Raw genomic sequence first — 22,392 nt, forward strand, 5'->3', positions numbered from 1 at the left:
GTCATGGGTCTTCCAGCAGGACAATGACCTCAAATATACTTCGAGTCCGGATCTAAATCCCGTTGACACCTGTGGAGAGATCTTAATATTGCTGTTGGGAGAAGACGCCTTCAAAGATGAGACCTGGAGCTGTTTTTAAAGAAGAGTCCAAAATTCCAGCTGAGAGGTATAAGAAGCTTGTGGACGGTTATAGGAAGCGATTGATGCAGTTATTTATTCCTAAGGGTGTGCAGCCAAATATTAAGTTGAGGGTGCCAACTATTTTGTCCGGCCCCTTTTTGGAGTTTAGTGTGAAACTATGCTAAATTTGCCTTTTTTCCCTCCTTTTTTTGTGTTGTTCCAATACACACAAAGGAAATAAACGTGTGTATAACAAAACGTGTGATTTCAATAATTTTCTGGGGGAAAAATGTCATTTTCTAGAAAAATTTTAAGGGTGTCAACACTTCTGAACATGAGTGTATGTACTGTATGTGATATAGGGAGGCGAAGGGCCAGTACCTGGAGAAGCAGTGAAACTTCTGGGACCCACTTGGCCTTTTATTCACCGTATGTATGGGGCAAGCTCAGGATCTAAACTTATTTCATAAGGCTTGCTCATACAACCATATTTTTTGGTACGAGTGGTGTCCGACAAAAAAATGACCGTACATGGACCCATATTATTCAATAGAGCAGTACAAATTTGTGATTTTCTTTTTCATCATGGACCGAATCTGTGTATGAAAAAATCTGGTATCTTCTGTGAATTGGATGAGACTTACCCACACAAGCCTATGGGTGTTAAAAAAAAAAAATCACATGAAATATGGAGTAAGAGTATAGCATCTTTTTTTTTTTGTTTTTTTTTTTTTGCAATTCTTAAACAAAAGAAACCGTAAATGGTCTGCTAAACGTGTAATAGCTGCTACTGTAAAAAACTGATAGTACAACGATGACATGTGAGAAAAAAAATCATCCAAGTTTTCTGAATGAAATTGGTGACATTTTATACGTTTGTATGAACCTACCCATACAGTCCAGTAGGTGGCAACTGTCTCTAATACTAGTGAGCGCCTCCGATTAACCTCTGTGACACCGCTGTCAAAGAAGGCAGTGTCATTTAGGAGGTTGGAAATAGAGGAAGAGTTCACTACAATGTTGCCAATGGTGCCAATGGCATAGTTATGGTGGCACTGAAGACCTCTGTCTGCCTGGTTTGTATACCTGAGAAGCCTAGTGTAATGGAAGTCACTACTTACGGATAGTACAGACGAGAGAGTAGTCAGGCAAGTCGGGGTGTGGTAACAGGAGGACACTTATGGATACAGGGAGTACACAAAAGTGTAGTCAGATCACAATCCTAGGGTCAGAATTCCAGGAAGGCATGTATAGATTCAGGAAGAAAACTGAGACATGGTCAGGTAATAGTCCGAGTTCAAAAGCCAGGAGGTCACAAAAGGAAAAAGGAGTGAGCAGAGAGGAGTCAAACAACGGTCCGGGGTCAAGAAACCAAGGTCAGAACATATGCAGAAAGCACAACTACAGAACCAGAATGTATGACTGGCGAGGCTCTGGGGGAGCATGCTCAGTAAAGAAGCAGAGCAATTACCAGGAAGATAAGTAAGGTTCTAAGAGATACTGAGTAATCAGTACCTCCTAGAACCTGCATGGAAGCCTGCACTGTCAATTAACCTGCCAGCTCAGTAGCTCATGAAAACACAGCAGTGCATCTCCTAATGTGCAAGATGCTCTGCACAGAGGAATCGTGACACCTAGCCTGTGGATTAGCTTCATAGATAATTGATCATTTTACAATACACAACATTATTACAGTATAGCAGAGTATTATACTAGCGATCGCATGTTCAAGTTCACTAGAGGGACCAATAAAAAAATAAAAAAATAGCTGCTAGGAAACCACTGCTAAGGACAGGCAACAAGCAGAAGAGACTTGTTTGGGCTAAAGAACACAAGGAATGGACATTAGACCAATGGAAATCTGTGCTTTGGTCTGATGAGTCCAAATTTGAGATCTTTGGGTCCAACCACCGTGCCTTTATAGAAAAGGTGAACGAATGGACTCTACATGGCTGGTTCCCACCGTGAAGCATGAAAGAGAAGGTGTGATGGTGTGGGGGTGCTTTGCTGGTGACACTGTTGGGGATTTATTCAAAATTGAAGGCATACAGAACCAGCATGGCTACCACAGCATCTTACAGAGGCATGCGATTTCTTCTGGTATGCGTTTAGTTGGACCATAATTTATTTTTCAACAAGACAATGACCTCAAACACACCTCCAGGCTGTGTAAGGGCTATTTGACTAAGGAGGAGAATGATGGGATGCTACGCCAGATGACCTGGTCTCCACAGTCATCAGAACTGAACCCAATCGAGATGGCTTGGGGTGAGCCGCAGAGTGAAGGCAAAAGGGCCAACAAGTGCTAAGCATTTCTGGGAACTCCTTCAAGACTGTTGGAAAACCATTTCCGGTGACTACCTCTTGAAGCTCATCAAGAGAAGCCAAGAGTGTGCAAAGCAGTAAGCAAAGCAAAAGGTGGCCACTTTGAAGAACCTAGAATATAAGACATATTTTCAGTTGCTTTACACTTTTTTTTAAGTATTTCATTCCACATGTTTTCATTCATAGCTTTGATGTCTTCAACAATGTGAATCTACAATTTTTAGAGTCATGAAAATAAAGAAAACTCTTTGAATGAGAAGGTGTATCCAAACTTTTGGTCTGTATTGTATATAAACGTTAAAATCTCCTGACTTGGATCTTCGTGTTCGGCGAGCCAACACTGAAAAAAAAGAAATCAGGATCGGCGACCGAGCTTGACACCGAGCTTAATCCCAAACAACGAACCCCATACAAGTCAATGGGGAGCCCAGGTTCAGGGCTGTAAAATGGTTGTAGTAATGGGTAGGGGGCTGCAAAAAGATCCTGAATGGAAGCACAGTTGCCCTGCAAACAAATGTTAATAGGTAAATGCCATAAAGGGCTTTTGTCACCCTAGTAATTATGGTTACATAGCAAGTAAATGAAGAAACTCCAATTTTTTAGCAGTGACCCCACAGAGATGGATTTCAGAGATTCTCCAAAGACAAACAATTTAAAAAAGGCCCTTACAGATCCTGTATTCCCGGTTCACCCACAATCACACTTTCCAGTTTAACCAAAGAGTGTAAATTTCAAATCTAAGCCACAACAGAATCTCTTTAAACAGTTGTCCCTCACAGCCAAGATTGCAGACTTCCCTCACACAGCAGTATGTTTAACCATTTTGCCCTATGTAGCCTGTATTCCCAATTCCCGACAGAGCCAAGATTGACAGAGTTCCACCACAGATTACTGAATTGTAAAAAAAAGGCCCCTAAACAGCCTCTTTACACAGTGGACCCTCACAGCTCTCAATGCCCGATATCCACCACACAGCACCCAATTAAAACAGAGATGGGCCCCGGAACCCCATTCAACAGACTGCTCAAAAAACAGAAGTGACAAGTGCCTGACTTGAAGTTCACACTGCTTTGCTCGTTTGAAAAAGGGGTGATGTTAAAAAAGATGGCCAAGCTCCTCAGATGCCAAATCTCAACTTTCAGCAGGACACCGATTCTTTGACTGCCTGTTTTAACAGTTCCCACACAGGAGCCAATTTTCTGTTCAGTGGTGGACAGTCTAGGTTGCTGCATTTATAAAGCTCATAGTTGGATTTGGAATCAAGCAGGAGGTACGTCAGCTAGATTTACTACTGCCAGTCCCAGCCATTTATACAAGAAGCGGCTCACCAATGCTACTCAGTGTCTATCCCAGGAATCCGAAGCATTTATTATGGAAAAAGAAATATTCACAGAAGACACCTTTGTCTGAATACGACGGCTTTAAATAATGAACTAAAACTCTGCTTCCATTTTGGGGTTTGGTAATTCTGTGGCCACTAAGAGATTACACTGTGTGTATGCTGTTTGGTAACGCTACGCAAAGCTGTGGAATGTAACACAGTATTACGTTGCAGAGCTATTTGCACAGCAAGAATCGCTGTAAAAAACTCTGAGGGAATAGATTACACGGCCTGTACGCTGCTATTTTTGACCGCTGTATTTGATTTACAATTAAATTAAATGCACCTATCACTGTCCCTCACTCCAACAGCATACTCTGCCTATTCTGATGAAGCCAAAATGGTGCCACGGCCCGTGATCTCGCCTTTCTACAGGCCGAGTCACGGGGTGCGCTGGCCAATCACCGCAATGCCAATACCTGGCATGGCTGCAATGGCTCCGGAAGTGCACACAGCCTAAAAGCTTGCTGATTGGCTGTTCTGCAGCCTTTCAACAATCTTTATCAGAGCTGTTTCAGGACAAAAAAAGTCTTCAAGTGTCCTGATCACAGCAATCAGCTCATAACTATGTGGAAACCTAGCAGTAAGTGTTGTGATTCTCTGTAGCTCCAACACAAGGGAAATGAAGTATTACACAGTTATGTTTCATGTCTCAAGTTGTTTGAAATGAGACACTGAATCCTCCTAATGGGGCATAGAAAAGTGGGTTTTGTAACCTAGAAAATCCCTTTAAGGAATAAGATGCTGAAAACAGCCGGTGGAATTGGGCTCAGTATAGGTTCTGCAGTGCTCTGCTCCAGTTGTCTGTCCTGACTAGGGGCAGGGTATATGCAGCAGACGTGGCACCGGCTGAACCTGGACAGACACTGCGAGAACATCCTGTTTTCATTATCACTGCACAATCATCCGAGGTGAAACCCCTGCAGCCCATTATCCCGCAGAGGGCTGTAGAACCTCTCTCACAGCATCACCATTGTTACACACAATGTGACCAGCATTGTCTCTTTGTATTTGGATTTATTTTTATAAACTGCTCCTCATTTGGAAAATAATTAACTCCAGAGTGATCAAACACAAAGTCATCATTGATACGAATCAGGTTCCTGGAGTTGATGCTCATCTTTGATACCCTTGTCTCTGGCATCCTTCTCTGTTGCCCCTGTCGCTGGCATCCATCTCTGTTGTCTCTGGTGCCTATTTCTGTTTCCCCTATACCTGGCTTCCATCTCTGTTGCCCTTCTCCTTTGCATCCATTTATGTTGCTCTGTTACCCCTGATGTCCACGTCTGTTTCCCCTGTGTCTGGTGTCCACCTTTTTTCCCCTACCCCTGTCATCCTCCTCTGTTGCCCATGTCCCTAGCATCCATATCTGTTGCCCCTGTTCATGGATTCCATTTCAGTTTCCCCTGTACCTGGCATCCATCTCTGTTGCTCTTGTTCCTGGCATCCATCTCTGTTGCTCCTGTCCCTGGTGGCGATCTCTGTTACCCTTGTCTCTGGCATCCATCTTTATTACCCTTGATGTCCACCTTTGTTTCCCCTCTGTCTGGTGTCCACCTTTGTTGCCCCTATCCCTCTCATCCATCTCTGTTGCCCCTGTCCCTGGCACCCATCTCTGTTGCCCCTGTCATCCATCTCTGTTGCCCCTGTCCATGGCTTCCATATCAGTTTCCTCTTTACAAGGCTTCCATCTCTCTTGCCCTTGTGTCCATCTCTGTTGCCTCTATCTCTGATGTGTGTGTCTGTTGTCCCGCCCATGGTATCCATCTCCGATACCCTCTCTAATCGTCATCTTGGTTACTCTTGTCTCTTGTGTCCTTGCTGCCCTGTCTCTGATATCCATTTCCTGTCACTGTTGTCTCTGCTGCCCCTATAATCCATCACTTTTGACCCCGATTATATTTTTAATTTTTCCTTATAAGCCATCTTTGTTGCCTAGCCTCGTGTACTTGTGTTCTTGATTTCTGTCTCTGTTGCTCGGTCCTTGGTATCCATCTTTGTTGCCACTGTCCCAGTCTTCACCTTTCTTTCGTCTGTCTTTGCTCCTGTCCCATGTGTCCTTTTGTCCTAGTCTCTGGTGTTTTTCTTTGTTACCCTGTGCCTATTCTTCATCTTTTCCTTGTTTCTTGTGTCTGTCTTTGTTGCCCCTGTCCCTGGTGCCCATTTTATGCCCCAATTTCTGATCTTCTTTGTTACTCGTCATCTCTAGAATTCCTCTTTCCTGATCCTTCACCTGTGTGTTACCCCTGATGTATCTGTTGCCCCTGTCCTTGCCATTGATCTTCGGGGGTTGAGGCGGCATCCTCTGATATCTATGTTGGTCTTCCATTTGTACAATAAGGAAACAATGGAACAGCTGCCAAGTGACATCCGCTCCTTTATGATACATGACCGTCACCTGACAGTTGCTCCCTTCCTGCTGCCCTCTTCTGGGCTCCTATGTAGCTGTCATCTCACCCCCTATTCGAATCATACACCCCTAAACTGTAAAGTCCTGCCGGACTGATGCACCCCGGTTAGGTCTGGCATTGCAGATGGCAGGGAACCTAGAGCAAATCATTTCTGATGTGTTTGTAGGTAGCAGATAACCTAACATGTTTTATCAGATCGTTACATGCTGTGTAATCCAGTATCTCTCTGTGTTTCAGGATTTTGGGATGCACTCCATTTCTCGTGGTCTCTTACTTCTTCTTGTGGTTTGTGCCTCCCTTTGTGACCGGCACGGTCCTGTGGTATTTGCTGTTTTACTGCTCCTTCCAAGCACTGAGCACGGTGAGCATCATACGTACCTGTCCTGTCAAATGGCTCCACCCACCAAGACTGACTCCACCCACTGACACATTTTCTTAGCGCCTGACAGACATAAAATTCAGTGATCAATCCTTGCAAGTAGCTAAATGCAGACCGCAGTGGTTTGGTGCCATCTAGTGGTTATTTACCTGAATCACATGCGTAAATGTGAAGATTATGTTTACTTCATCCCTGAGGTCACAACGGAGGTTTTTGTGGTATGTGCCTATCATGTGGACATAGAGGGCTGATCAGCCACCCCTGCTAAAATCTTAGTCCTCGGTTCCTGTGACCATCACAAATCTTAAAAAGACAGACCACACCTTAGCAGTGTATAATGTACACCCAATTAGGATTTGACAGCACTTGCCAGTTCCAGAGGTTGTCACATAACCACAATCTTTCTGAAGTATAAAGTATGTGCCGCCTCCACACTGACCTGCCATTCTTCATCCATATACATTAATATGGACTCGGTCCCTTTGCATATATAACAGCCTCCGCTCCTCTGGGAAGACTTTCTAAAACTGTGGGAATATTTGCCCCTTCATCCAAAAAGGCATTTGTGAGGTCAGACCCTGACCTCAGGGTTCTAGTTTCTCCCATCTAGTCTCCGTTCTAGTTCCCCCCCTCTAGTTGGATGGGGCTGAGGTCCAGACTCTGTGCGGCTGTGTTTTTCACACCAAACTCCCACAATCATGTCTGTATGGACCTTGTGCACTGGGGAATAGAAAATGACCTTCTCCAAACTGTTCCCATAAAGTTGGAAGCTACAATTGTTCTCCAGGTCTTTTAATGAAGCATTGAAGTGCACCAATCACCAGGATTTTCCTATATAACCTAAAGCCAGTGCTATGCTGGCACTATCAGGCTGATTCTATACATATCTTTAGTGGTCAGCTCGGATGTATAGGTTTTGAAATCCAAGATGATAAGGTTTATAAAATCAGCAACGTCTTGAGTGACAGCAGCTGAGGATCAGATAATATCTGGGGGGTATTCATAGTTATCCCCTCCCCTATTAGAATTAGCATAAGTATTATACAATCGACTTAATGACTTGAAGGACCTATGCTGATGTCATACCCATGTGACTAGGAGGAGTTGGGCCTCAGCTAACACAGCTGATACTAGGAAGCAACATTTTTCTCTTGGCTGCGGCCCCGCCCCTTCTGGTCATATGGGTATGATCTCAGCACAGGTAATTGGTTTGGAAACCCATTCTTATGGTGGCACTGCAGGGAAAGAGAACTCTTGCTGCCTGTATCCCCTACATATTATAATTAATTGGGGGTTCAAGCATAGGTCAACAGATCTGGGAACACTTTTAAATAAAAAAAAAAACAAAACTGTATAAATGGCATCCTCTTAATATTTTTGTGATTGTAGTACTAGTAGTTCATTTGTACTACAAGAAGAAAATAATTGTAAATGTCTGTTATACATTATTTATTTATTTTAATGCTTTCATATACCACTAGAGGGAGCTCACTGCATATTTTCTACTGTATACATTGAACTAAAAATATTAGCGCCCTCTGGTGGTAACTGCAAGAAGCCATCATGTAGGAATGAATGAATTAATTAATAATCCACTCCAATAAAGCATTTTTGCTGCCATAGAGTCGCACATTTGCATCTTGGGATCTCAAAGCTTGATTTTTCTTTTATACTTCCCTTAGATTTATCACGTCCCATACACAACTTTGACCATGTTTCTTAGCACAGACCAGTCAGAAAGAGATTCAGCTACTGCATACCGTAAGTGTCACATATATTCGATATAACCTAATTTTGTGTGTGTGTGTGTGTGTGTGTGTGTGTGTATGTATATATATATGTATATATATATATATATATATATATATATATATATATATATATATATATATATACATATATATATATATATATATATATATATCCTCTAATTATATTATATATATATGTGTATATATATATATATTCTACGTAAATATATATACACAATGTAAATGTCTAGATAAAATAAAGCTTCAAACATATACTGTGTAATATATATATATATATATATATATATATATACAGTATATATATTCATACATCAGTTGTATCTGTGAACATATCTGGCTTTGTAATATGTAGTCATACCCAAAAGTGTTGGCACCCTTGAAATTATTCCAGAAAATGAAGTATTTCTCCTAGAAAGTTTTGGAAATTACACATTTTGTCATACACATTTATTTCCTTTGTGTGTATTGAAACAACACAAATGTTTTTTGGTAAAGCACATCATTCTACTGTTTACAGAAAATGGAATGAGGGGTACAAAGAAAAGAACTCAGTACCTTCAGTTAGGTATGGTGGAGGTCAGAAATGCTTTGGGGTTTTATTGCTGCCTCTGGCACTAGGTGTCTTGACTGTGTGCAAGGCATCGTGAAATCTGAAGATTACCAAGGTATTTTCTGTCACAATTTAATGTAGTGCCCAGTGTCAGAAAGCTGGGTTTGCGTCCCAGGTCATAGATCTTCCAGCAGGACAATGACCTCGAACATACTTCAAAAAGCTGCCAGAAATGGATGGAAACAAAGCACTAGAGGGTTCTGAAGAGGCAGCAATGAGTCCAGATCTAAATAAACACCTTGAACACCTGTGGATAGATCTTAAATTGCTGTTGGGAGAAGATGCCCTCAGATATGAGAGGCCTGAAGACGTTTATAAAGAAGAATCCAAAATTCCAGGTGAGCGAAGTAAGAAGCTTGTGGACGGTTATAGGAAGCGTCTGATTATTCCAAAGCGCATGCAACCAAATATTACACTGAGGGTGATAACATTGTTGTCTGGCCCATTTTTTGGGTTTTATGTAAAATGATGTCCAGTTTGCCTTTTTTCCCTTTGTAGTTTTTTCTCCAATATACACACTCTCAAAGGAGATAAATCTGTGTAATTGAATAATTTTTTTTGAGACATACTTCATTTTTTGGAACAATGTCTAGGGTGGCAAAACTTTTTGCCATGACTGTACCTTAAGGGTCATCAGCCTGTATTTCAGAAACCTATGCAGAGTGAACTTGTGAACACAAGACAGAGTGTGATTCACTGCCACCTGGTATTCCATCAAGCCAGTTCCCATGCTCCTGCTTCAGACTTTTCATACCACATAATTTCATCACATGACAACAGTATCCCCAAAATCAGTGACTCTGAGACACCCATAGTCCTTTGCCGTTCTTAATTGGGCTTCAAGGGCAGGCTTTGTTTTAGCCATTCATGTAGCAGATCCTTCACCTTGTAACCCAGGGGGTCTCAACCTCGACTGGTTATAAGGGCTGCACATAGAAAAAAAATAATTGGGGTGTCCACATTATTTTTAGAACAAAGTGACATTTTTATTAGTACCATATTTATTTTCTATATGCCTTTTGATCACTGTTTTTGAACATATTTTCCGTGTTTATTAAAAGAAATGTGCACTTTTTTGTTTATACACACACACACACACGCACACGCACGCAGCCACATACACATCAAAACAATCTCTTGAAATAATGTTCCCATCCTGATCATCATCTTTTAGTAATATCTCCCCCCTCCTGTTCCCCTTCTAGTAGTAATGTGCACCATCCTGCTCCCCATCCTGTAGTAATGTGCCCATCCTTGTCCCCTTGTAGTAATGTGCCCATCCTTGTCCCCTTGTAGTAATATGCTCATCTTTATTTCCATCCAGCTGTAATGTGCCCATCCTTGTCCCCGTCCTGTACTAATGTGCCCCATCCTGGTCCTCATCCTGTAGTAATGTGCACATCCTTGTCTCCATCCTGTAGTAATGTGCCCATCCTTGTCCACTTCTTGTAGTAATGTGCCCATCCTTGTCCTCATCATGTAGTAATGTTCCCATCCTTGTCCACTTTTTGTAGTAATGTGCCTCATCCTTGTCCCCCATCCTGTAGTAGTGTACCCATCCTGGTCCTCATCCTGTAGTAATGTGCCCATTCTGGTCCTCATCATGTAGTAATGTTCCCATCCTTGTCCCCATCTTGTAGTAATTTGCCCCATCCTTGTCCCCATCTTATAGTAATGTTGCCATCCTTGTCCCCATGCTGTAGTAATGTGCCCATCCTCGTCCCCATTCTGTAGTAATGTCCACATCCTGGTTCTCATTATGTAGTAATGTCCTCATCCTGTAGTACTGTGCCCATCCTTGTGACCATCCTGTAGTAATGTGCCCATCCTGGTCCCCATCCTGTAGTAATGTGCCCATCCTTGTCCCCATCCTGTAGTAATGTCCACATCCTTGTCCCCATCTTGAAGTAATGTGCCCCATCCTTTATCCATCCTGTAGTAATGTGCCTATCCTGTAGTAATGTGCCCATCCTGTTGTAATGTGTCCATCCTTGTTCCCATCCTGTAGTAATGTGCTCCATCCTTGTGCCCATCCTGTAGTACTGTGCCCATCCTGTAGTAATGTGCCCATCCTTGTCCCCATCCTGTAGTAAGGTGCCCATCCTTGTCCCCATCTTGAAGTAATGTGCCCCATCCTTTATCCATCCTGTAGTAATGTGCCTATCCTGTAGTAATGTGCCCATCCTGTTGTAATGTGTCCATCCTTGTTCCCATCCTGTAGTAATGTGCTCCATCCTTGTGCCCATCCTGTAGTAATGTTCCCATCCTGTAGTAATGTTAATAATGTGCCCATCCTGTGGTAATGTGTCTATCCCTGTTCCCATCCTGAAGTAATGTGCCACAACTTTGTGCCCATCTTGTGGTAATGTGTCCAACCTCGTGCCCATCCTGTAAAAAAGTACCCATGCAGGTCCTCTTCTTGAAGCAATGTCCCATCCTGGTCCCCTATTGTGCCACTCCACACACACACACACACACACACACACACACACACACTGCCCTGTGCAGCCTCAGCGGGCAACACATGCACACACCAAAACATTCTTCTTACCGGTCTGTTCTCACGGCGTCCTCTTTCCTGCTACATGCGGCCTGTAGGCATGTGGACCCAGTAATGATCGCAGCCACAGTCAGCACTTCATCTGAAATTCTGATGAACATTTTGCTGGTGTTGCGCAGACTTAAGTTCTCTCTGCACAACTATTCCAATAGCAGCTGCTGGCCAATCAGAGGCAAGCAGCTGAGGTCATACGCATCAGTTGCTTGTCTCTGATTGGCTGGCAGCTGCCATTGAGTTGTGCAGAGGGAGCTTGACTTTGCACAGTGCCGGCAAAATGAAACGTTCATCTGAAATAAAGCAGTGACTTCTCTGGCCCCTGCACTGGCTGCTATTGTTATCAGGTCCACGTGCTTGCAAGCTGCAAGAAGCAGTCTGAGGGGTCGCATGCGGCCCGTGTGCCGCGTGTTTGAGACCCCTGCTGTAACCCATATTCAGTCATCTGAACTTACTAAAGTGACCATTGGGTTGGTGCCATGGAGTGGCTGTTGGCCTATTTAGCGGGCGGTCAGAAAGTCGCATCAATGCCGGAGGTAAGAGACAGATTTTACAGACAGTGCTACTATTCAGTGCCTGTCAGTGACAGCTTACACAGTGTCACAGTACACATGCCGGCCAGAGTGTGCCTTAATAGTGCCAGAAAGTGCCCCAGGAAATACAGTGGACATTTTTTTGATTCCTAACCCAATCAGATGTTCTTCTTTAGGAATGACCATGGAGGTGCTTGGGACTCTCATCGGAGCGGCTCTACAGGGGCAGATAGTGGCGAGCGCTCACACATCTCATCACTGTCACCTGGATAATGGCACCATGAATGTTTCCATAAACGCCACATACTCCCTGGTGAACAGCACCATCTTAGTTCCAGGATCTGCAGATTACAAGCTGCACGCTGTAAGTATGGAGGGAAGGGATCAATAACATCCACAGGGAGGAGACCGTATCCTAGACATTATCATCACAACAGGACAGGCCGCCCCCGCCGGTAGTAACCACAAGGAAGGAGATTTGCCACACAGAACATCCTCTCACTGTGAGAGATGACCCCGATAATGGGATGGACAAGGCCCTAGACCTGTGTGCCCATCACGGGACCAGAATTGATTATTTTCCGCGAGAAGTAAACAGTGATGTTTTACATTAATAGCCAGCAAGCGGAGATCTTTATAAATTAAATCTCTATAGAAAATGGCATGTAATATTTCACTGTATGAAGAGAACCATTTACTGGCTGAAAGTAGAGTACCCCTTTAACTAATGATTGCACGTGCCCAGACAAATATCCACGGTCTGATCGGTGTCACATTTATGCCTAGAGGAACGTCTACATGATCGCTGCTGGCGCGATCGGCTGCATATACCTGCTGTGTGCCGCCATCCTGTTTTTGGGAGTCAAGGAGAGGAATGGTAAGACGTTTAAATTGGAAAAACTTGGCTGTTCTTACTAAACAGCGCCACACCTGTGTGCAGGTTGTGTGCGGTATTGCAGTTAGTTTCCATTGTCTCTGAGCTGCAATACCAGATACAACCATTGAACAGGTGTGGCGCTGTTTTAAAAAGAAGGCGGCTGTGCTTCTGTAACTGCTTTAACCATTAACTACTAATAATTTGATATATTTTCCAGATCCGTACGCTGTGTCTTCAGAGAATGTTTTGCCATTTTTTAGCAGTTTCAAAAAGTCTTTGAAGCACGTCCCGTACTGCTATCTCACAGCTTCATTCCTGCTGATTTCAGCTGCTGTTCAGGTATTGTGGTACTTGGGGGGTGGGGTCTACTGATCCCGTGACTTTTTGGTAGACCCCAATTTGTCATTTTTATATCTTAAAATTAATTTGTTTCATGCTATTTTATTTGGCAGATAATTCTGGTTCCCTTAATGCATTTTAACCCTTTAGTGAAACACAATTACTAGTCACCTTGGGAGACATTTGTTTTCCTTCCTTTTTGTTTTTTTTTACTTAAAAAATGTATTTTCAGCTAAAAATACATTTTTCATTTCAGCTTCATTACATTTTTTACACCATTTGGGTTTCCAGGCTTTTTGCTTCCTTGCACATTGCTGGGTGGAAATTGAGTTAACTGAGAATATATCAGTGAGCTCACCCTAAGGACACATTTAGTCATTATTTCAGGTACAACTTTTATTCACGTTTTCTACAGTTCGCACTTCTCTATGGTGCTGTTCACACATCCATATATCCTTGTGGACTGAGTGTGTGGCGCCCCTGAGGCTCCAGTGTCCACAGAGTATTTCACCTGATTTAAGGTGTAATGCTGCACCCGGATCCAGAGGCGGTCGGGACCGGTTTCCCACCACTTAAGGCCCTGTCACACACACAGATAAATCTTTGGCAGATCTGTAGTTGCAGTGAAATCATGGACATATTGTTCAGTTTGTACACAGCCACAAACCTGGCACTGATTGTCCACAATTTCACTGCAACCACAGATCTACCACAGATCTGCCACAGATTTATCTCTGTGTGTGACAGGGCCTTTACACACTCAAATACACAACTAGGTTGCCCTCCCCAATGGGGACTGGGCTAGGGTAGGGTGTTAAGATTGCCTTCAAACATGGGGGGCACCACCCACTAGTGACAGGGACCCGGGGAGGGGCGGTCACTTAGGGGGAGTTAGGAACCAACACAACAGTTAAAGGGAGTTCTCCGGCAGGAGAGGAAAGGAGGAGACTTGTCTTACCGGTGCTCTGGTGGGATACAGGAGTTAATGCAGTTGCCATGGGGAGAGCTTCATTGCTCCCTCGGAACCGGCGCAATGTAGGGTGCAAGACCCTAGGGATGATCATTCTCCAAGTTGGTTTTCCAGAATCTGCCGGTACGGGGAGGTTTCAAGCTTTGCTGGCCACACAGATCCTGAAAGCACAGTGCCAGATAGGATCTGGGGCCTTGAACAGCACCAGGCCCCAGTGTGTAGCTGCGGCACCTGCAAATAGGGACAAGAGTACTACTCAAGATGAACTGGGGTCCCTAAGTAGCTTTAAGCCACAGGGATTCAACACACACGGCGCTAGGAGGAAGGGACTCACCGAGCACCACACCTGACCTCTCTCTGAAGGGATCTGAGTTCGACGGGGCCCATCACAGCGGGTGACCTGTACTACCCGGGCGAACAGCACTAAAGAGTGAGTAAAAACACCTGGAACCGCAGCAACTGACTTGGACTCTCATTACCGCCGGCGGCGCAGCCCCACCCCTCGGCGCTAAAGGCCATCACTACTCCCCTCATCATCCTCCCCGGGCCCCGCTCCACCTGTGGGGAGCGGTACCATATCTAGCTGCTACTACCATTCGGGCCGGAGGAGAGCGACTGCGCGACGGCTAATCTCTGGCCGCATACCGCAGGTGGCATCACGACATTCATCCTACTACTACCCCCATCATCTTCCCTCCTTATTGGTGTACACCTCGGGGCACAAAGCCGGGCAGGCCACTGCGACATTCCAGGTCATCACACCGGCCCGGTGACGAGTAACGCAGGTACGAGATCCCCCGTGCCTGACGACCCCTGCCCCCTGCGTGCTACAAGTGCACTGCACCAAAAAGACACATGTCCGATTTTGATCCGAGTCAAGGATCAAACTAAAATCGGACAGCATTCTGATGCCATCCCCGTGCTGTCCGTTTTACATTATTTAATAGAAGTTTGAGAAATCTATTCATTTTTTTTCTTTGTATACAAGAAAACCCAAATGAAGCTCCAATGGTAAAAACTGATTGATCCAGAACACTTATCAGTCTGTTTTTTTACGTAACAGAAGAATCACTGATGTCTGAATGGGGCCTGACAGGGAGTATTCTAACTCCTATCTGGCTTTTTTGAGCTCCTGTCATCTGATTTATGACCAAATGACAGATCACCTCAACTTTGATGTGGTCTGTGCTTATAAAATAGCAAAGAAGATCACATAAAAAATAGATATAAGGGTTATAATCTGCCATCAGAGCTCTTTGATGGAGTCTCAGTTAACTCATTCTGCAGCCAGTAATGTACAACATTTTTAATAAATCCCAATTGTTCATACTTGTGCCCAAATGGTAATTTTGCTGCCATGGATTTCTGCACTAATGAATTGGACAGTGCAGCACTGGTAGTGATCTGTGTAGGGTGCATGGTGCTCACGATTATTCACAGGCAATCCTTTCTCTCCGATCAGCTTCAGCAGAGCAATTTTGTCCTTTTTTGCACACACGCTGCAGATGACTTACGGGATCACTTCCAGAACTTGGTGCTGACCATTTTGGTGAGTTGTATCACAATCTTACAGCTGGTTGATGTGACTCCTTTAGCCGCTGTCCTCTGTCAGTCCATGCTGTACACGTCTGAGCCACTACAATAATCCTGTTAATTCTTCTGTCTTTTCTAACTTTCTGGAAGACGTTATGACTTTGTTGCCTTATCAGGTCAATAATGCCCCTCAACACAACATTAGTGGCTTTACTCAGTAATAGTGACCCTGACTCATCATTAGTGCTTTTACCAAATATCGGTGTCCCCAACCCAGTGTTAGTGCCTTTACTCAGCAAGAATGACCCTAACTCATCATTAGTGTCTGTACGAAATATCAGTGCCCCCAACCCAGCGTTAGTGCCTTTACTCAGTAAGGGTGACTCTAACTCATCATTAGGACTCTCACCAAATATCACTGCCCCAACCCAGCTTTAGTGCTTTTACTCAATAACTCATCAGTAGTGGTCTTACCAAATATCGGTGCCTCAACCCAGCATTAGTGCCTTTACTTAAGGGCGACCCTAACATCATTAATGCCTGTACCAAATATTGGTGCACCCAACTCAGAATCAATGCATTTACACAATAAGTGTGACTCTAACTCATCATTAGTGCTTTTACCAAATATCAGTGCCCCCAACCCAGCGTTAGTGCCTTTACTCAGTAAGGGTGATGCTAACTTATCATTAGTTCCTGTACCTAGTGATGGACGGACTCGCAGATAACCGAGACCGGCAGACCTAACCGGATTTAAAAAAAAAAAAAATTGGTTCCAGCTCGGGATTGACAAGATATGCCCCCACACTGAGTGACAGCGTGTCTGACTCTTCCAATCACAGGCCTGGTTTGCGCGTGTATATCGTACAGTATAAATAAAAACAAAAATTGCCGTAGGGTCCCCACACATTATGATACCTAGCACAGACAAAGCATTCGGCTACAGGCTGCAGCCCCCAGCCATGCACTTAGCATGGCTGTGTATCAAAATTAGAGGCACCACATGTGGCCTTTTTTTTCTCAAATTAGAGGCACCGCATGTGGCCTTTTTTTTCTCAAATTAGAAGGACTGCATATGGCCTTTTTTTTCCCTCAAATTAGAGGCACCGCATGTGGCCTTTTTTTTCTCAAATTAGAGGCACCGCATGTGGCCTTTTTTTTCTCAAATTAGAGGGACCGCATATGGCCTTTTTTTTCCTCAAATTAGAGGCACCGCATGTGGGTTTTTTTCCCCAAATTATTTAAATAAATAATTTTAAAAAACGACGTGCAGTTCCCCCCCAATTTTGATACCCAGCCATGATAAAGCCACATAGCTGAAGGCTGGTATTCTCAGGCTGGCGAGAATGCTTAATGGGCCCCCCACAGCCTACAAATAGCAGCCTGCAGCGGCCCAGGATTATTGCATACATTAGATGTGACAATCTCAGCATTTTACATGGCTCTTCCCGATTGCCCTGGTGCGGTGGCAATTGGGGTAATAAGGGGTTAATCGCAGCGTGGTTAACCCATGTATACTTTTACAGTCCGGGTCTGACCATCACTCTGTACCAAATATCGGTGCCCCCATTTCAGCATTGGTGCATTCAATCAATATTGGTTTCCTTTAGTGCTACTACTAATTAATGGTGCCCCCTCTTATTCATTAATGGTGTATTTTACTGCCCTCACTCACTGTTGGCTTCCCCAATGATAATGTTCTTGATTCGCCATTCAACAATGGTGTCGGTTTGTTCTCAGTCAGTAATGGTGCCTCCTTATAAATAATGGTGCACCTTAAAGTACCACTCTAGCGGGGTTTTTTTCAGTGCTGAAGTGGGGCTTTAAATCAAAGTCCACTGCCCCCCAGTCTTATACTCACCCAACAATGTTTTCACCTTCTTTTTCAGAGTCACTCCACTCTGACGGTGCCATCTTGTAACCGTAACTTCTCACTGGCCAGAAGTCAGAAGTTAAGTAAGTCACAAACTCTCAATGCAAGTCTATGAGGCCTAGAACAATGCCAGAACGAGGCTCTTATAAACTAGTACTGAGTTGTGATTTGCGGCCTGCTCCATGAAACACTGCAGCTGCCGGCTGGTCACAAATCACTGGTGACCAACTGGAGCAATGCTGGAAAAAGGTGAAGGCTCTGGGGATGAGTATAAGACAGGGGGAGGAGACTTAATTTAAAGCACCACTCCAATGGTGAAAAAAGGAAAAGCTTCTGGAGTCGTACTTTAGTAATTTAACTCAATAATGATGCCCCTTAGTGCCCCCATTCTGTACTGGAGCCCCCTCCCTACTCCTTAATACTGCAACTCACTGCCCTCACTAAGTATTGGCTCCACCACTCAATAATAATTCTCTTGATTTCTCTAAATAGTAATGGTGCCCCATTAGTGTCCTCCCTACTAAGTAATACTGCACCTTAATAAACCCAACTCAGTACTAGTGTGCCCCATAGTGCTTTCATTAAGGAATACTGTCCAAATTAAAACTAATAAAACTAATATTCCTCTATAACCACAATGAAAGGAGCTGCTCAGTCTCCTTAGACCTGCAGCCTATAAAACACTGGTATGTCACCACGATGCCAAGCTCCAGCATCATATATGGTTGACGTTGGTTGTAGCCTATGAGTGCGGAATGCTGGAGCAGTGAGCCAACAGATCTGGGGAGACATGAAAAATGTTAAGGTTTGGGATCGGATACCGGATATAATGCTTCATATAGATAAATGTAAGTGTACACTATATGACAAAAGTACACCTCACATTTTTGTAAATATTTTATTATAATTTATCATGGGACAGCATTGAAGATCTGACACTGATATAATCTAAAGTAGTCAGTGTGCAGCTTGTATAACTGTAAATTTTGTGTCTTCTAAATAACTTAACACACAGCTATTAATGTCAAAATCACTGGCAAGGCAACAAATGTGAGTACACCCCTCAGTGAAAATGGCCAAATTGTGCCCAAAGTGTCAATATTTTGTGTGGCCACCATTATATACAAGTACTACCTTAGGTCTCTTGGGTGTTAGGTGAGCACGGGGTTAGTGGGTCCACTAGACCGAAAGTACCGATCACTGGCCTGGAGGAGTGAACTGGAACAGCTGCCGAGCCATCATTAAGGCCACCGGAGGTGGTGATAGGTACACACGCTGGTAGGCAGCCGACAGAGGGCAGCCCCAGGGGATCAACGGTACCTCGGCAGCTGGTGCCACAGGTACAAACAATCTCTGGTTGTAGTAACAGCAGCAGATGATGTTGTGGATTTGGCCAGGATGGATGGATGCAGTAGTAGCCACTGATGTGGATACTTGCAGTAGCAGTGGATATCGTGGTAGGTCACAGGCGTGGATGCTTACAGCAGTCGCAACGGATATTGTAGGAAGTGGTCAGCATGGATAGTTGCAGCAGCAGACTTGTAATTCACTGAAATAGATACAAATCAGTAACAGCATACAGCACAATGACAGCAGCAGCACTGAGGACCTGAGAACTAGCAATGTATAGAACTCATTGGCAGGCACCTATCTTAGGGGGAAGATGCCTTAAATACCTGATGCCTCTCAGCTGAGCTGAGAGGCACTTTCAGGTGAGGGCGTACTAACCCTTTAAGAAAAGCGACGTGGCCATGCACATCCTTTGGGAAGGCCCTGGGAGACAGCAGCATGGACTGGGAATGGGCTAGCCTGGGAAGGTAAGAGATCTGGCGTTCCCGACGTGGGAGGCATGCGGAACAGCACGGGGATGCCGGTATGGGCGTTACAGTACCCCCCTCTCTTATTCCTCCCCTTTTCCAGGAATCTCTTAAGGAGAAGAGAGGCATTTATATTCTCCCTCACCATCCTGAAAGGCTCGATAATATGCTGAGGTTCCACCTCCTTATCAGCCGACAGAAACGTCCGCAACAGTTCATTGGCCTTGACAATCTTCTCAGTGGGGAGGAAATGCAGAATGATGTTGAAGCGGGTGAACAACAGCAACCACCGAGATAGCGTGGATTCAACCTCTGACCCAACTGGAGATAAGCCAGGTTCTTGTGGTCGATGAAGGTATCGCCAGTCCTCCAACGCCAATTTGATTGGCAAAAATTCTTGGTCGCCAATCGAGTAGTTGAGCTCAGCCAGAGAGAAGGCCCTAGAAAAGAATCCGCAAGTTACAGTCTTACCCGTAGCTGACCTCTGCGTGAGGACATCACCGGAGGATGAAGAACACGAGAAAGTCATCCAGGTATACCACCACACGTGTAGAGCAGATCTATATATATCGTTGACGAATTCCTGGATGACCACCGAAGCATTGCTAAGCCTGAATGCATTACCCGATACTCACAGTGGCCATCACGGGTGTTAAAGGCCGTCTTATATTCGTCACCCAACCATATTCGGAGAGCCAGACAGTATGCACCACGGAGTTCGAGCTTGGAGAAAATCCTGGAACCTCGAAGTCAGTCGAATAATTCTGGTATACGCTGCAGCGGATATTTGTTCTTGACCGTGATTTGATTGCGACTTCTATAGTCGCTACATGGCCAAAGAGACCCATCCTTTTTCTTGACAAAGAAGAATCCGGCTCCGGCCGGTGAGGAAGGCTTTTAGATGAAACCTCTTACCAGATTCTCCCTTTTGTACTCAGACATAGTTTGGGTCCCGGAATATTGAGATTTACCTTGCCGTTTGGTTTCCGGGCTTACATGCATTGGCCAATTCATAAACTAAAAATCTCATTTTTTCATATAGCAGTAATGCAGTACCAGAGTTCCCTTATACATTGATGGCATTTAGTGTGCGGCTGTATCCATTTTATAGTTTGGGTCTCAGCCTGAGACAGTGGGTAAATGCGACTCCTCGGATGCGTAGACCCAGGGAGAAGGTCAATAGGGCAGTCGTACTGTCTGTGTGGTGGCATAGTCTCAGCCTCTTTTTTTCTCAAAAACGTCTGCATAGGCCCAGTAGGTGGACAGCAGACCCAGGAGGATAGAGGGTTTCACATGTGGCTGAGCAGGTTGCACGGAAACAAGAAAACTTTTGTGGCACAAGTGACCCTACCTGAGCTTGTCCCCAGATCTCCAGTCCAGAACTAGTTCATGCTTCCAAAGCCACGGCAGACCCATTAACAGTGGATGTGACATTTCCGGTAACACATAATTTTTTCTGCTGCATTCCCACATGAAGGTCAACTTCCTCTGTGATAAACTGGATTGCCTCAGGCAGATTCTTTCTGTCCACCAACAGCACAGTAATGGGAGCTTGACGCTGATGATTGAGAATCTGATACCAATGCACTATGGCCTACTAAATGAAATTCCCATCAGCACCAGAGTCCAGCAAGACCGTTCCAGATAACCGGGCGTCGCCACTGGTCTTATATAGGGGTAAAGAGGACTTTCTCTCACCCAAGGTAGCCTCTCCTTCTGACCCTAGGCTATGTAGTACGATACACTTTATTGATCCCATGGGAAATTATGGTATCACAGCAGCACAACTTAAATCATAATATGAATTACATAATTGACGAGACAGTAGAGTTGACAGAAGAACATTATACATTATATTAGGACATACACAGCGGGTAAACTGAGAAGTAGAAGAAATAAAGTAGACATTCACCTTGATGATTTAACACTAATGTTATTGTTGTACATTCCCATAGCAGTTGGCACAAATGATTTCCTATATTTTTCCTTCTTACACCTCAGAAGGATCAGCCGGTTACTGAAGGTGCTCTTCTGTCTCATGAATAGCTCATATAATGGATGTGCATTATTATTCATAATCGCCATACACTTTTTCAGAGTTCTTCTCTCCACTACCTCCTCAAAAGAGTCCAGATTGCAGCCAGCAGCGGAGCTTGCCTTCTTGATAAGCTTATTCAGCTTATTAGCATCAGAGACCCGCACACTACTACCCCAGCATATGAGTGCAAAAAAGATGGCACTTGCCACTACAGACTGGTAGAACATTTCTAACATTTTGTTGCACACTTTAAAAGACCTCAGTTTCCTTAGGAAATACAGTCTGCTGATCCCCTTCTTGTAGACCCTCTCTGAGTGGCCTCTCCAGTCCAGTTTGCTATCCAGGTGGACCCCCAAATATTTGTAACTCTCTACCTGCTCCACCTCCTGACCAGCAATAGTGATCGGTAAACATTCCATCTTTCTCCTGCTATAGTTGGCCACCAACTCCTTAGTTTTCTTAACATTAAGTTGTAGATAGTTACCATGGCACCAATCCAAAAAATTCAACACCACTCTTCTATATTACTCATCCTCCTGGTCCCCCCTAATACATCCAACAACCACGGAGTCATCCGAGAATTTTTGAACGTGGCAAAAATCAGATTTATACTGAAAGTCTGATGTATACAGTGTGAATAGAAAGGGCGCTAGCACCGTTCCCTGAGGGGCACCTAAACTGCTTAATAATCTGCTAGACACAACTGCTCCCATCTGTACAAACTGTGGCCGATCTGATAGGTAGTCAGTTATCCAATTTCTCATCCCCTCCTCCACCTTCATATCAGTCATCTTTTTGTGTAGTAAAAGTGGCTGCAGGGTGTTAAATGCACTTGAGAAATCGAAGAACATCCCTCGCAC

General features: G+C 44.3%; 1 protein-coding gene across 2 annotated transcripts in view; it reads left to right on the forward strand.

The window, feature by feature from the left end:
• The window catches only part of MFSD2B (MFSD2 lysolipid transporter B, sphingolipid), a 103,177-nt gene that overhangs the window by 41,214 nt on the left and 39,571 nt on the right, over positions 1-22,392 (forward strand). For both annotated transcript variants that reach the window (XR_012751524.1, XM_075338792.1), the window contains exons 4-9: positions 6,475-6,598; positions 8,299-8,377; positions 12,262-12,449; positions 12,872-12,962; positions 13,180-13,301; positions 15,734-15,820. Coding sequence is in view for 1 of the 2 variants with exons in the window: in XM_075338792.1 (XP_075194907.1) it covers positions 6,475-6,598; positions 8,299-8,377; positions 12,262-12,449; positions 12,872-12,962; positions 13,180-13,301; positions 15,734-15,820 (691 nt within the window). In the remaining variant the exon portion in view is untranslated. The remainder of the gene's footprint in view (positions 1-6,474; positions 6,599-8,298; positions 8,378-12,261; positions 12,450-12,871; positions 12,963-13,179; positions 13,302-15,733; positions 15,821-22,392) is intronic.

The sequence above is a fragment of the Anomaloglossus baeobatrachus genome, chromosome 3, assembly GCF_048569485.1.
Source record: "Anomaloglossus baeobatrachus isolate aAnoBae1 chromosome 3, aAnoBae1.hap1, whole genome shotgun sequence".
Taxonomy (NCBI): Eukaryota; Metazoa; Chordata; class Amphibia; order Anura; family Aromobatidae; genus Anomaloglossus; species Anomaloglossus baeobatrachus.